Raw genomic sequence first — 14,881 nt, forward strand, 5'->3', positions numbered from 1 at the left:
CCCACCTTTTTAAATCTGCTTTTAACCTGCAACAATAGCTGTCTTTCTCTGTTCCCCACATCAGTTTCCGTAATCACAAACACACATAGTTATTGGTCCTCCTATGTACTTTTAATTTATTTCTCTGTATTTTTCCTCTGTATTTGGTCTTATGTTAAGCATCTTTGAGAGCTGTAAACGCGCTGTATAAATAAAATGTATTATTATTGTGGGTTCTTGTATTTGATTTCCATGTCTTTGTATCATGTCTTGTGTCTTATGTTTTGATTTTCCTTGGACTTGAGTTTTGCATTTTGCAGTTTTTTGATTTGAACTTTGCCTTTGATTTGTACTTTGTCCTTTTGTTTGTACTTTGTCTTGTTGTTCTTGGTTGCTACTTTGCTACGTTGCTCATGAGGGAAATGTTGGATCTCTGTGAATAAATGAATCCAGGAATTTGTTCTGAACCTGCTCAGTTTGTAACGTGTCATGACTTCTGTTGTGAGTTGGTGCTGTTGTACAAATAAAGATCGATTGACTGATTCGGTTCTTTATCCGCACAAAAGCAACAATCAAATATCTGATCAGATGAAGGTCAGACGTTTAGAGAACAACAGTTAAAGCTTTAGTTCTGCTCTTTATTAATGCATATATCTCGCAAGTAGCTTCTAACGCACTACCTGAACTGATTGTTAACCACTTTATGACACTTTGACTACGAGCTGTCAAACTTCTTGTGAACTTAACTTCGATGTTGAACCACAAACTTAAAACACTTGATGAAACTACGACTCTGAATGATGCTGACAACAGACGGCACCAAACAGAATCTAACAGCAAAGTTCTTACCTGCAGTGACTTTACATCCCAGAACAAAGACCAGCAGGCAGCTGCAGATATTCAACCTCATCTTCTCTCAGACTGAAGCGACTGAACTGACCACAGTTTCCATCTGAGCTGAGAACAGAAACTCAGCTGTCTGGGTGTTCACACCCAGTCCCACGAAAGTGACGATCTACGCCACATGATGTCGCCATTTTCTCTCTTTCTTTCTTCTTTTTCGGCCACCCAAAGACTCTTGGGATATGTGAGGCCACGAAGGATCGTAGTGGTGCATCCTCCAAAAACAGGGAGAAGAAGGAGCATCTGGAGGAGCCTTCAGACTGGGACAGCCTTCAAATGCTCCTCTGAAGGATGCAGACCTGAACTGAGACACAGCCACTGAGTTCATGATCCGTGTGAGACCAAAAAGAAGAAGCTGTCAGAGCACAGAGAAAGTCAACAGTGAGTTGACTGTGTGTGGGTGTGTGTCACGGCTCAGTCATTGTTTTAAGTCAGAAGCATCATTTAAAGACTTTCATTCCTGTTCTCTCGAATTTAACATTTAAAAGACCCTTTTAATGGAAAACTTCCATTTATAGGTCACTAAAAACTCCATTTAGCTGTTAATGATGCACAGAAATAGAAAAAGAGAAGGTCGAACAGCAGTCAACATGAAAGTCAGTGGGTGGAGGAGGATTATATAATCCTATCAAGAAGTGAGAAATTGGAGAGATGTGAGAAAACTTTATTAAAAACCACACTGACATCTTTAACGATGCCTTGCTCAACAGTACTGTTCCATTCACAGCAGATTGAAACGTTTTCTTGATATCATGATGATGTCGGTAAGTAAATGATCAAAACTCAGATGTTGATGTTTTTTTAATAAATAATGTGCATTTACAGAGAGATTTAAACTCAAACGGGGAACAAAGCTACGAGAAGGAAGTTCTTACAGAAAACATGATTTGTTTCAACGAGCCGAGTCGTCTGGACATTTGTTGAAGTCTGAACGTGTCAGAGGCTGCGTACCATGTTTGTCCAAAGTGTTCCATGTCACATTCACATTACATGTTTATTACCTGACCTGTACATCAGAAGTGGAGGGGATACACCTGCAGTGTGAAACTACTGGATGTTTGTGATGTAAGAGTGACATCAGTGGATATTTGTAAGGACATGTCAGTACATCTCCAGTCGTGTTTCTGGTGACCAAATCTGGGTTTTTTAACAAAGACTGCTGGTTATTTTAAGCTGTGTATGTGGCATCAAAACTGGATATTTCTTTGCCTGAAGTTGGGCCATCTGTAGTTGTGTTTATGGCGACCGAACCAGGCGTCGTTAAGGAAACTCTGGAACATTTTCAGACAAGTTTGTAGCGACCAGAGCAGGTACTTTAAGCCAAACCACAATGTGATGAAGTGTTTTTTTCTGTCCAAATCCAACCAGAGCATCAGCACAACATTGTGACAAGAGAGAAATTCAAACGTAAACAAGCATGAAGCTGCAACATAAAGAAATAAAAGCTTCAAGTTATCTGCGGTTTTCCAGAACTGTAAAAAACATTTATTTTGCAGACTGGGTCGGTTTGACAGGTAAGAATCTAAAAATAACAAATGTTGTATTGTAAAAAAATGTATCTATCTAATATTTACATAAAACACAAGTCAAAATATTATACATGTTCACAATTTAAATAAAACAACTGACATCATCAACCAAAGTAATGTCTGACATCACAAACAGCTGATTGGTCACTTTGGATGCTTTCCAGATGTTTTGGGGTTCTGCAGTAAACAGTACGTGTTGTCAGTCGGCTGTGAAGAACCTGTGGATCCAGAGAAAATCACAAAAAATTCCTTTTCATTCATTATTTGATGATGTAGACTTTTATTCCTGTTATCTCAAATTTTACACTCAAATGGTCGTTTGAATGGAAAATTCCCATCGGTAGTTTTTGTAGATTTCCACTTTGTTCGTTCTCTCGTTTTATTTTGCTTTATTTGGAATAACAAAAAATACAATCGGCCTCGTTTAGCATCTCATGTTATAAACTTCACAGGGGAGCTGAAGCTTAAAGTTACCTTTATTATTATTTCCACCGATGAAAGTCTCGCAGATCTCAGAGTACAGGGACTCATCAGGTCCAGAAGTTTCTGTGAGGAAAAATGATAATTTGATGAATATGAACTGTTTTGTCTTCAGAAGTATATCAACAGAATATTTGGTTATAAATGACTATAAAGTCTTTACCGGTCGCCTTTTTCATTGGTTGAAGGTCGGGGATGGTGTAATATGTGGGATCATTTGGGTTTGATCCACCTATTAAAACATTTAGAAGAAAAAACTATAAATTAGAACCAACTTACAATTAATGTTAGCATGCTAACTAGCTAGCCCTAGAGACAACAACTCTTTCGTAACCATAATGTCCTGTAACCTGAAAAATGGTATGAACTTTCATCTAACACATTCTCATCTATTTAGGCCTCTTGTTCATTGGGCAAATGTTATAATTATGGTACAAAGAAATGCTAATTATGAGACAACTATTGTGTCATAAATGTCAGGGATGGTAAGTCAACATAATATTCTTTGGGATTGTGAGAGAAATGTTCAAATGTCCCTTCTTATTTTGATATGTTGTTCTTACATATGAAACTTAACAATATAGATACATTATTATTTATGTAAAGTGAAATCTTGTGATAGTTTTGTGGTTGCAGTATGAGTGGGGGTCGGTGAAGCCTCTGTGTAAAAGTGTTTTGACCTTCGGTTGACGTTTGACACACAACAATGGTTGAAGTGTATAAGAAGTTCATGTGTATCATGAGACGGATGTGGAGATGATTTGAATAATGTTTTGATAGAGATCATATGTGATATTGTGACTGTAACAACTGAGTGTATTGTTTTCTATCCTCTCTTCAGTCATCATCTATTCACGCTCTCACTTGCAAGCAATAAAGAACTTCTAGAAAATAAACATTGTGTTGTGTTTTGATCAACTCTCATCCCGAGATTCCACAAGATACGTATACAGTGCGTTACGGCTCCGGTCTGGTTTTGCTCCACCACGTTTGTGTTTTGAGTCCACCACGGCGAGTACGGTCGGACAACTGGCGTCACGAGACCGAGGAGTTCCCGCGATAATCACATAACCACTTGCTGCCACAGTTATAGGTATGTGCTATAAAAACAACAACATGAAGTGTTCCCGACCAAAGTATTATTAGAAGAGCTTGTGTTTGTCTCTTTTTTGAGATATTTGCTGTGTCTCAGTTCAGGGTCTGTATCCTCTGAAGGACTCGGCCTTTGTGGTCTTTGAAGGCGAGTCCTTCAGAGAGACCTTGTTAACCTCGTCAGCCGTTGTTAAATGTGACGGTCTAGCCTTTGGAGCATTTCCTGGTTGTGTCACCAGATGTTTTACCCTTATGTCATGATTTCTGCCGCCCAGGCCCGCGAAAGTGACGATCTACGCCACGCGATGTCGCCATTTTCTCTCTTTCTTTCTTTCTTCTTCTTTTGGGCATGCAAAGAATCTTGGGATATGTGAGGCAACGAAGATAGTAGCAATGCATCCTCTAAAAAACAGGGTAAAAAAGGAGCATCTGGAGGAGACTTCAGATTGGGACAGCCTTCAGGCGGCATTGTGACATAATTGGCCTTCAAATGCTCCTCTGAAGGATGAAGACCTGAAGTGAGACACAGCAGTCGTTGTTTCTGTACGTGACTTCCTGTCTGCTCGGTGCTAAATTCAGCTGTCGTGCTCCGGCATCCACCAGAAATAGAAGTCCTGTGTATCGTTTGTGAGGGCTTCAGACTGCCGGAGCTGGACGGAGCAGATACGCAGCGCAGTGGACCTGGCGGAGGTTGACAGATAGACTACAGTGAAACCATCAGCTCCGCCACACGGCGGACACTCATCTGGTGGAATCGTGAAGTCATCTGCACTAAACAAGCAACTTTTTTTGACGCTTCGTAAAGGTAGTGGAGACAAGTTGAATTATTTACCTGGACATTCTACCATGTAGAATGCATCTGTAGGTACAGGGACTCGTTCTACACCTGCAGGAAGAATCAAAAATAGAAGAATACTCATTTGTATATATGAAGTGGTACTTACATACATTAATACATCTTATTTGGTTCAAGTCATATAAATCAGGTTGTACTTTAGGAAACTCAGCACAAATCCCTCAGTGTGGGATTTCATTTCACATCAGTCTGGATCCTCACAGAAAGAGGAAGGAGTATGGGCATAGAATACTGCCATAAATCAAACATCAAATCAAATCAAAAATCAAACATCCGCGAGCGCATTTTTTTCCCTGAGCGCTTTTCCAAGCACTGGCGAGCTTTTTTTCATCCTGCATCTCTGCCCCCTGGAGCAATATTGTGGCCTGCGAGGTGAAAAACAGCTCGAGCGTGCGCAGAGTCAGCTCGCAATACTTTCCCTTGCTTGCGCGCACGCAGACTGCTCGCTCGCGCACCACTCCTCTCCTCGCTCGGGAAAAACTTTCACTCTGATTTTTTAATGGCCGTTTTTGTCAGTAAGGGGGCGGGCCTTGGGGGCATGCCAATCACCATTGTATCCCCGAATAATTGGTTGAGCGTATTGGCCAATCGGATAGCAGGGTACGGTAACACCACTAGGACAAACGGGACAAACCACACAGCCCTGAATGCCTGAATGATAAGTATTGCGATTTGGTGTCCTGACTTGAATGTTTGCAAAATGTCACACAGAGCAATGAACTTCAGTATGTTTGTCTGAGTGCTGTCTTGTCCTGTTTCCATCGTTGACATTAATCTGATAAAATGCTGATCATTTTTTGTAACTTGGACCCTGTTGCACACAGACATTTTTTATTTTGGTAAAACTGTATTGTTTATATTCTCGATCTAGGCTACTTCTTTCTCCCTGAAAATTATAAACGTAATATTAAAAAAATTATTTTCCAGCTTTAGCCACCAGTAAGAGTTGGGCTCTGAAAACATTCGATCCTTCTTGTCTGGTACGTGTCAGCTTCCTCTTAACTATGCATCATAGTTTGTAGTTCAGACTCTCCATTTAAAAACCCTGATGACATCACTAAGACGCACAATGACATCATCAGGACTATTATCAGACTTAAGACATACAACAGAAACACAAACAGAAGTCGTTATACATATACTGTCCCTTAAACTACATCTATTATTTTAATAAGATTATTTTTATTCATAAGCATGGTGTATTTGAAAAGACAGATAATGTGGATCTTTATCCTGGTTAAACTGAACCATTGTATTTATCCTCCTTCTGTTGTTCTAAGTCAATTATATTAGCTGTATATTCATCATTTTAGAGGCTTTGATATTAACGTAGTTACATTAAGTTTTTCCCTTTCTGTCCTTGGAGTTTTTGAAATCAGCTGCTCTGTGAGCAGAGCAGATATGAAGGTCTGCAGAGAGTCGCTTGTGACATAACGGTTAACAGTGGTTAAACACTGTATAAGTCTAATTTTCTTCATTAAGCAGCGATAAGACATATAGTGTTAAAAAAGACAGTGACACTTGAAGTTAGTAAAACAGTCAGCCGTTCTTCTCAATCTCTTTACTTGTTCATACAGTCGCTGCCAGCTTTCTTTCTGCAGCTGTTTGACAGTAGATATTATCAATCATGTACTGTCCATTCACACAGACAGCTGACATGTAGGATGTTCAAAGACTCTCACATGGGAAAAGCTCAAAAGATATTGTGAAGCCAACACAACTTTTGTTTAGAAATGCTAAATCAAATGACATCAACCAGTGATAATAATAACAACCGCATATCATTTTTGTCTGGTGAAGATTTTGTGCACGTTTTTGTGTAGTCATTAAAAGGCAAGGCAATTTCATTTGTACAGCCCATTTTTACAAGCAGTTTGTCTCAAATGTAATAAAGTATCTGTATTGTCTGTCAATCAAAATAAATGATACGGCAAGCTATGCTTTTCTTAGATACGAGATTAACGTTACCTCCTTGCAGTCGGCCACGGTTACTGACGGAACACGAACAATTGTCAGGTGCATACCGCCACCTGCACGACAGTCTCATCATTTTACATTATTTCTTATTCTGCACATCAATCTTGTGTCTCTTAAAAAGAGTGTCCATGGCCATCTTTGCCTAACTCGTCTTTTGTTCTGTAGACCTGTAGTAGGCTAATCGTTGCCCTATTTACTGCATGAACTGTATGGGGCTTAACAACAGCTTATATGAAATCTCAGTGCCTGGTCCTGTTTTAATGCATGAACGAGTAGTTTATTTGCCGTCACTTCTCCCATCCTCTTTAATGCCAAGACAATTGCAATTTGGTCAGCAGCGTACACTCAAATACTGATCCCAGTCTGCGACGCTGTCCTCTACTGGACCAGGTCTGGATACAAGTTTGAGTACAAAATAGCCGGCCTCAATTAGAAGCCGGGTCTGTTTCGAGGTTATTAATGTTTTCGATCCGAATCGCTGCTTGGCTGCATGTTCTTAATGAAATGCTGATTTATGTTTGGAAACATGTCGCTGTGTTTGCTGACAGCACTCGCTGCCTGTTAACACCTCTTTTTTTTTTTTTCTTAACCCAGCACGTCTGGACAGAGTTGTTCGAGCCTGACCACTGAGAGCTCGGACTGACCCAAGGAAAGAGCTGGAGCCTGTATGGCTGCAGTCTGTGGCCGGAGCAACACATTTATTTATTATTATTATTATTATTAGTTTAATCGCTAGTAAACTTAAATGAATGTGTGCTCCAGATCCGGCTCTTTCTCTCTATTACTCTTTTAAACAGTAATAATGAGTTGATTATATTATAATTTTCCATCTTTGCTGAGCATAAGATTTGTTCGGAATTAAATAAAAGCCTCTCCCATATAGAGAAATAGCCTACTATATTGACACACATCTGCATCTGGACATAGGCTTATGTGCTGCTCTCATATCGAGAGTTGCTGACGCCTATTATTAACTACAGGCCTTCTATCTTTATTATTATTATTATTATTACGTTTAATATTTTAGATCGAGAATATGAACAATACAGTGTTACCAAAATAAAAAATGTCTGTGTGCAACAGGGTCCAAGTTACAAAAAATGATCAGCATTTTATCAGATTAATGTCAACGATGGAAACAGGACAAGACAGCACTCAGACCAACATACTGAAGTTCATTGCTCTGTGTGACATTTTGCAAACATTCAAGTCAGGACACCAAATCGCAATACTTATCATTCAGGCATTCAGGGCTGTGTGGTTTGTCCCGTTTGTCCTAGTGGTGTTACCGTACCCTGCTATCTGATTGGCCAATACGCTCAACCAATTATTCAGGGATACAGTGGTGATTGGCATGCCCCCAAGGCCCGCCCCCTTACTGACAAAAACGCCCATTAAAAAAAATCACTCGCGCACGAGCAAAGTGACAGTTTTCCCGAGCGAGGAGAGGAGTGGTGCGCGAGCGAGCAGTCTGCGTGCGCGAGCAGGGGAAAGTATTGCGAGCGGACTCTGCGCACGCTCGAGCTGTTTTTCTCCTCGCAGGCCACAATATTGCTCCAGGGGGCAGAGATGCAGGATGAAAAAAAGCTCGCCAGTGCTTGGAAAAGCGCTCGGGGAAAAAAAATGCGCTCGCGGGTGTTTGATTTGTGCGCGTGGATGTTTTATTGCGCGTGCGATTTATGGCACTATTCTATGCCCATAAAGGAGGAAGTTTTTTATAGAATGAAACACTTCTTATTTCTCACTGTTTGTAACCTGAAACTCTGCTCCACCCTTTATCTCATCATAGACGTGGAATCTTTCCTCAGTTCCTGTGAAAAAGAGTGTGAAGGACACAGAACTGATAATCTGTTGAGTAATAATCAACTGACATAAAAACATATTTGAGTTATAACCTGTATCTGACTTTCTGATGTCATTTTTACAAATTAATTATTAAAATATAAATTAACACATCAAAGTGTGCAGAATATGTTACACTCATACTGTGTCAGGTTTTATTTACCTCGTCTTTTAAACCTGCGTCTATGAATCAGGTAGAAGATGAGGAGGAGGATGATGAGGAGCAAGGGGACAACGATGCCAATCACCAAAGTAAGAGTCAATTGATGGTCTGTAGGAGCAACTGGAAGACAAAGTAAGAATTAATAACTCAGTAAGACTTGGTAAGACTTCGGATCATCATTGTAGACCTACTTGTGCTTGACCATGGTGATGTTGTATTAGTAAGTTTCGTCATAGTCGGCTTCGTAGTCGTAGTCGGCTTCGTAGTCGGCGTCGGCGTCAGCTTCATAGTCGTAGTCGGCTTCATAGTCGTAGTCGTAGTCGGCTTCATAGTCGTAGTTGGCATCGGCTTCGTAGTCGGCTTCGTAGTTGTTGGTGGTGGTGTGGTTTTCTTTTTTCCTTGCGAGTGGGGAAGAAACAAGATTCAGTTCAGTTTGGAAATCCCATCAAACTTATAAAAATGTACATTAAACAAATCCACAATACATTCATGACAACTAAAAATCTTAATTCAGAATGTCTCCTATATTGTTCTGGGCCCGTATTCACAAAGACTTTTATCTTAACGTTAGGAGTACTCCTAAATCGGACTCAAAGTTTTTATGTAGGAGTCGTTTCTTAAAAGTAATTCACAAAGCCGCTGAGACCTACTTTTAGTTATGAAAACAGTGAACTCCTAAACTAGAAGTAACTCTCTGTTGCTATGGATGACGTCATTTTATTAGGACGCACTTAGAAGCGGTGACAACGGTGATTGGTTGTTGAGTGACAGGGCAGCCCATTGAAAAGTCATTTAGGCTACGCAATGCATGAAGTGAAAATAAGGAAGTTGCCTACAAGCCCATGACAAAGCCTATGAAAAGATACTGGATAAAGAAATGTATTTATGAGGAGAATTAAGTGCCCCCCAAACAACAAAAACGCTTCGGACAAAAACTACAAATTAGAAGATTGCGATGAAAAACGTGATTTGCCAGTAAAAGCGGCATTTGCTCGAAAAGCTGTGTCAAACCTCTCTGTATTAAAATTCGGGAATCGTGTGTTGATCCGGGCCATTTCACAACAATGTCCAGTATACTGTAACATGCGTCAAAGACAATTTGTGTATTGATGGAATGCAACTTTTTCCGATTGACAAAAGCCCTATTCACACGGGACTAGTATAACCTGGGGACCTCCAGTAATTTGTAATAATTGCGGAGGTCGTCTGTGATGAATCTACCATATCCGTAATTTGTAAAGTAAAAATTCCATCGCAAATTACCTACCATATTTCACCAAACACAGAGGTCATGTGATAATATCAGTCCTGTGTGAATCGGCATCTCTGTGATTTGGGGTCGTTTTTTGTTTTTCTTAAGGTTTTTTGTGTTTTCCACCTTTTTTGGCCTTTTTCCCAGTTGATAATTATGGAGGCTGCGTTTGGAATTATAAATGAAAGTTTTGACAGCATTTTGAGTGCAAATTCAGGAGGCTCATCAGAAGAGCGAAATCTCAAAAGATGATTAGATGGATTACATGCATGGCAGCATGCGGTAAGGAACATTTTTCCATCTTTCAACAGGCTCACCAGTTATTATATTAAAAATATCCATATCTAACTGTTGTACTGCTCCAGCAAGGGCTTCGGTCGATCGACCCGGGGGATTATCTCAGTAAAACACAGACTTTGCTTATTCTGTGTGAATGCGCTGCACGAAACACAGACGTGGTGGGATAATTTCTAAAACACTTGAGGTCTCCAGGTAATACTAGTCCCGGGTGAAGAGCTGCATTTTCCCCGTAGCCAAACACCGGAGTGTTGCCAAACATTTTAACTCTGGCGTTATTGGATTGTTTCGGTTGGTTGGGAACGTTATTGCGTCCCTCACCAACTCAACCACAACTTCAGTCCCTTTGCGGTCCATCTGACATCGTTTTAATAATTCCCTGTCATTTAGCGTCTCCAGAACATTCTGGCTGTGACCAGGTCTTAGCGAGTCAGGAGTCCTCTGGACTACTTCTAAGGTCTCCCAGACTGAGCTGCTACTTTTAGGCTTAAAATGTTTTGTGAATAACTCTTATTTTCAAAAATTAGGAGTCCTAAAGTTCCAACTGACACGCCCATTATTTTTAGGAGTTGCTCCTAAATTCGCCTGTTAGGAGCTACTTTTAGCCTTAAGATTCTTTGTGAATATGGGCCCTGATCAGTAACTATGGACCATTGAGTTGTATTGAGTTCAGATATAAAAGCAATTTAAACGTGTCAACAGTCGATCATAAAGTTCTTGTGTTTAAATGACCTGACACTAAGAGATTATTCATGACTCTGTAGTAAATATCTTAAAATGATGTTCTAACTCAAACTTTAGATCTTCCCTCCAGTTTCAGATCTATAATTAAATCTTGACTTCTGATATCTCAGTGAGAGAAAAAGATATGTTTAAATCCTCTAAATCAAATTGAATTAAGACTATAGTCATCATAGTATCGAGTCTTCACCTTTCAAATTCAAACAGTCTTTCAGGAAACATTTAATTGTTATAAATGTAATTAAATAGTTTCTAAGTAACTTGATGAAGATGTTTTCTAGTCTGAGACACACTTCTTTCATTATTGTGATCATTTGTTCTCTTGAGTTGAACTGGCATTCAGAGCACGTCGTGCGCTCGACTTCCTTTATTAGACCACAAACTTTAACTTTAACACAGTGTCAAAGAAACATGTCTGCACTGACTGTAGATCTGTATCTGTTTGAATAACTCCTCACGTCTTCATGCTGTTGGTTTTATTTGTGTTTGAGCTCTTTTAGATTTCACCAATATAAAAACCTGTTTTTATCTTCCTGTTGTTGTTCTTTCCCTTCTTGCCTGTTTGTCTGGTTGCTGTAGGTGTCTCAGTGTTCTCTGCTGGTGTTAATGCTGCAGTTGTTGCTGCTGTTTGTCTTCTTGTTGGTTTAGCTGCAGTTTGAGTTGTTGGTGTTGAGTTATTTTAGGTGAAGCCTCGGTACGTTCAGTGTTCAGAGGACATTTATACTACAAACACAAACACGTCTTCACCACAGAGACTAAATCAGACACTCGCACACTATAAAAAGTCTTCTGCCTCTCTGAGGTGTGAGTTTTAGCAGAAGTGTTTTTACAACATAAAGCAGCTGAATGCAGAAGATGATGTTTACTTTGTAATTCAGCATTATTGAGACTGGAAACAGGGGAAACAGTTAGCTTCCTCTGTTCAAAGGTAACAAATCAACTGACCAGCACCTCTAATCGTCCAATCACAGACTCGCTGCTATAAGCTAAACTGTCAGATCAGGTGTAATTACAAGAAAGAGGAGCTCACACCAGGCACGTTGTTCTACAGGAGAACAATGTTGGTTCTGCTGAGATAACCAGCCGACTAGCTGAGCTATGAATGTAGCATGTCTCACCTTTGATCACAGTCAGGTACACAGCAGGTTTTCCATCACAGTAGTAAAGTCCAGAGTCGCTAAGCTTCACATCTCTTATACTCAATGTCTTGTCCACAGGTGAAATGGAAAACCTTCTTTTTGGTTTCATTTCAGTCCCGTCTTTGCTCCATGTTGAAGCATCTGATCCTCCATGAGGACAGTTCAGAGTGACATTCGTCTTCTCTGTAGCGTTACGCATGATTGTTCCTGTACACAACAAACAAAACATGATCATGATCATCACTCGGGCGCCACCATAAACTTATCACATGTATTCAGGGTGAAGTCAACAGAAGCCGCCACCTGTTCACCTTTACATATTCTAAATGTCCTCCATGTTTAAGTTCTTGAATTAGGTTTCAGAGAAGAAGATAGAAGCTGAGACAGTTTGATGCAGTTTTAAAGATAAAGTAACTTAAACAATAATATAGTAATGGGCCATCCACACCAAGAACTATAACTATAAGGATAAGGACATCAAAACAAACTTCAAAGATCATCTGTCAGTACGTCTCTGGTAAAATGATGTTCTTTATGTTTAATTTGAAGCCTGATATACATTATTTTTGCTTTTAATAACTTGTATAAATAACAAAGACTGAGTTATTAGAGTAGACCGTCTGGAAAGTGTCCCAAAATATGCCATCAGTTAGCAGCCAGTAATATAATCACCTGTGTGACTCAAACTAACTGATGGTCCTGCAGATCCCAACGATATCATGCAGTCCTGTCGGTTGTTAAAACAATATATTTAAAGTTGCAGTTCGCCCTGAATGCTAAAGTGCAACAACAGGCTTCTCCACTACAGCATCAGGAGTGAATCACCTGCTGCTGCCAGTCCACTGTGGCATGAATTTAAGTCTAAAGTGTCCAAGTTATGAATAATGATAACATTATATTCTGTAATATATATATATAGTTGTTAAACATTTAGCTAAGAAACATGATGATGAAACAGGAAGAGAAACAAAGTGTGATGTTACCTGATGGGATCACCGTCAGCTCCACAGCTGCTGCATTATTACACAAGTATGTTCCAGAGTCTGAGACGGTAACACTGCGAATGTAAAGTGATTTATCTGCCAGTGAACTGTATCGTCTGCCTGGATCAGGAATGTGTTTCTTATCCCTGTCACCATCAGTTGTAAGAATGTCAACTCTGTGTCCGTTCGTTTCTGTGCTCCACGTCACTTCACTCTCCACAGAGTGAGGACAAGGCAGAGTGACTGACTGCTTCTCCTGGACTACTTCATGTTTTATTGCTGAAAAAAAGAGACAATTTACACTTTTACGATAAAAAACACATCTGTCTGCATCTTAATACTGCCAGAAACTCAAAAATGATTTAATATCAGAGTACTTATTGAACACGACCTTGAGTGAAAACCACCTTCAGACTAAAGAAGCAGACGAGGTTTCAGCCACAATCATCTAAAACATCCTCATGAGTGAAAACTAAAGTTCATCCAACTTTTACTTTGGCAGCTAAATGAGTTCTTGTTATGTTGTGTGTCTGGTGGCATTCTGACAGAAACTGGACCAGATTTGATCGAGACACATAGACGGACCACCCAGCATTGAGTCCGGTTGTGCTCGAGGTTTTCTTCCTGTTACGAGTCAGTTTTATTCACGCTGCTGTTGGATCCTCGTGCTCATGAGGGAAATGTTGGGTCTCTGTGAATAAATGAATCCAGGAGTTTGTTCTGAACCTGCTCAGTTTGTAACGTGTCATGACTTCTGTTGTGAGTTGGTGCTGTTGTACAAATAAAGAGCGATTGACTGATTCGGTTCTTTATCCGCAAAAAAGCAACAATCAAATATCTGATCAGATGAAGGTCAGACGTTTGGAGAACAACAGTTAAAGCTTTAGTTCTGCTCTTTATTAATGTAAATACATCGCGACTAGCTTCTAACGCACTTACTGAACTGATGTTAACCACTTTATGACACTTTGACTACGAGCTGTCAGACTTCTTGTGAACTTCACGTCGATGTTGAGCTACAAACTCGATGAAACTACGACTCTGAACAACTCTGAGGACAGACGGCACCGAACAGAATCTAATAAAAAGTTCTTACCTGCAGTGACTTTACATCCCAGAACAAAGACCAGCAGGCAGCTGCAGATATTCAACCTCATCTTCTCTCAGACTGAAGCGACTGAACTGACCACAGTTTCCATCTGTGCTGAGAACAGGAACTCAGCTGTCTGGGTGTTCACACATGTTCCTAAAACAGCACAAAGCCACAGAGTCTTTATCTGTGTCTGTCTTTATTTGACTAATGAACACCAATGCTTCCTATTCGTCAGTAACACAGTTACATCAGATGTCAGACATTTATCACAGATTCCAGAGAAAGATTAAGTTTTTATCGACTTGTATGTGTTATATAAGTAAATGATTGCATCATCTGATACTGAAGCAGCTCAAGGAACTGTCTCGAGAGCTGATTTGTGTATTTTGCAAATAAATGTGCACTCAGGCCTCATGGAAGAACTACTGAGGCTTGTTTGGAGTCACGTGCCCGTCGAACTTCATGATGCCTGCTGTGTTTTTTAAGATAAATACAGTGACAGAGGAAAAAACAGCTGGAAATGTGTGTTTCTGCAAACTACACGTGTTCAGATTT

At 40.0% G+C, this 14,881-nt stretch overlaps 1 protein-coding gene across 1 annotated transcript; it reads right to left on the minus strand.

Annotated features, from left to right (window-relative positions):
- Nucleotides 1–1,667: 1,667 nt before the first annotated feature.
- Nucleotides 1,668–14,428, minus strand: LOC115577219 (hemicentin-1-like). The gene is made up of 10 exons (XM_030410188.1): nt 14,330–14,428; nt 13,234–13,512; nt 12,230–12,457; nt 9,013–9,219; nt 8,822–8,941; nt 8,562–8,627; nt 4,816–4,869; nt 3,055–3,123; nt 2,886–2,957; nt 1,668–2,629 (listed from the first exon to the last, which is right to left on the minus strand). Exons 1-10 carry the CDS (start codon nt 14,388–14,390, stop codon nt 2,556–2,558), a joined length of 1,230 nt encoding a protein of 409 aa, XP_030266048.1. The 5' UTR covers nt 14,391–14,428; the 3' UTR covers nt 1,668–2,555.
- Between the last annotated feature and the right edge of the window lie 453 nt (nt 14,429–14,881).

This window comes from Sparus aurata, chromosome 3 (assembly GCF_900880675.1).
Source record: "Sparus aurata chromosome 3, fSpaAur1.1, whole genome shotgun sequence".
NCBI lineage: Eukaryota > Metazoa > Chordata > Actinopteri > Spariformes > Sparidae > Sparus > Sparus aurata.

What these genes read in the sequence shown, in the direction of transcription:
- LOC115577219 (XM_030410188.1), bottom strand. Translation starts at nt 14,390, where the DNA reads ATGAGGTTGAATATCTGCAGCTGCCTGCTGGTCTTTGTTCTGGGATGT. An exon ending in GCTGACGGTGATCCCATCAG is followed by an intron (nt 12,458 to 13,233) that starts GTAACATCACAC and finishes TGTTGTGTACAG; the next exon opens with GAACAATCATGCGTAACGCT. An exon ending in ATCACCATGGTCAAGCACAA is followed by an intron (nt 8,942 to 9,012) that starts GTAGGTCTACAA and finishes TTTGTCTTCCAG; the next exon opens with TTGCTCCTACAGACCATCAA.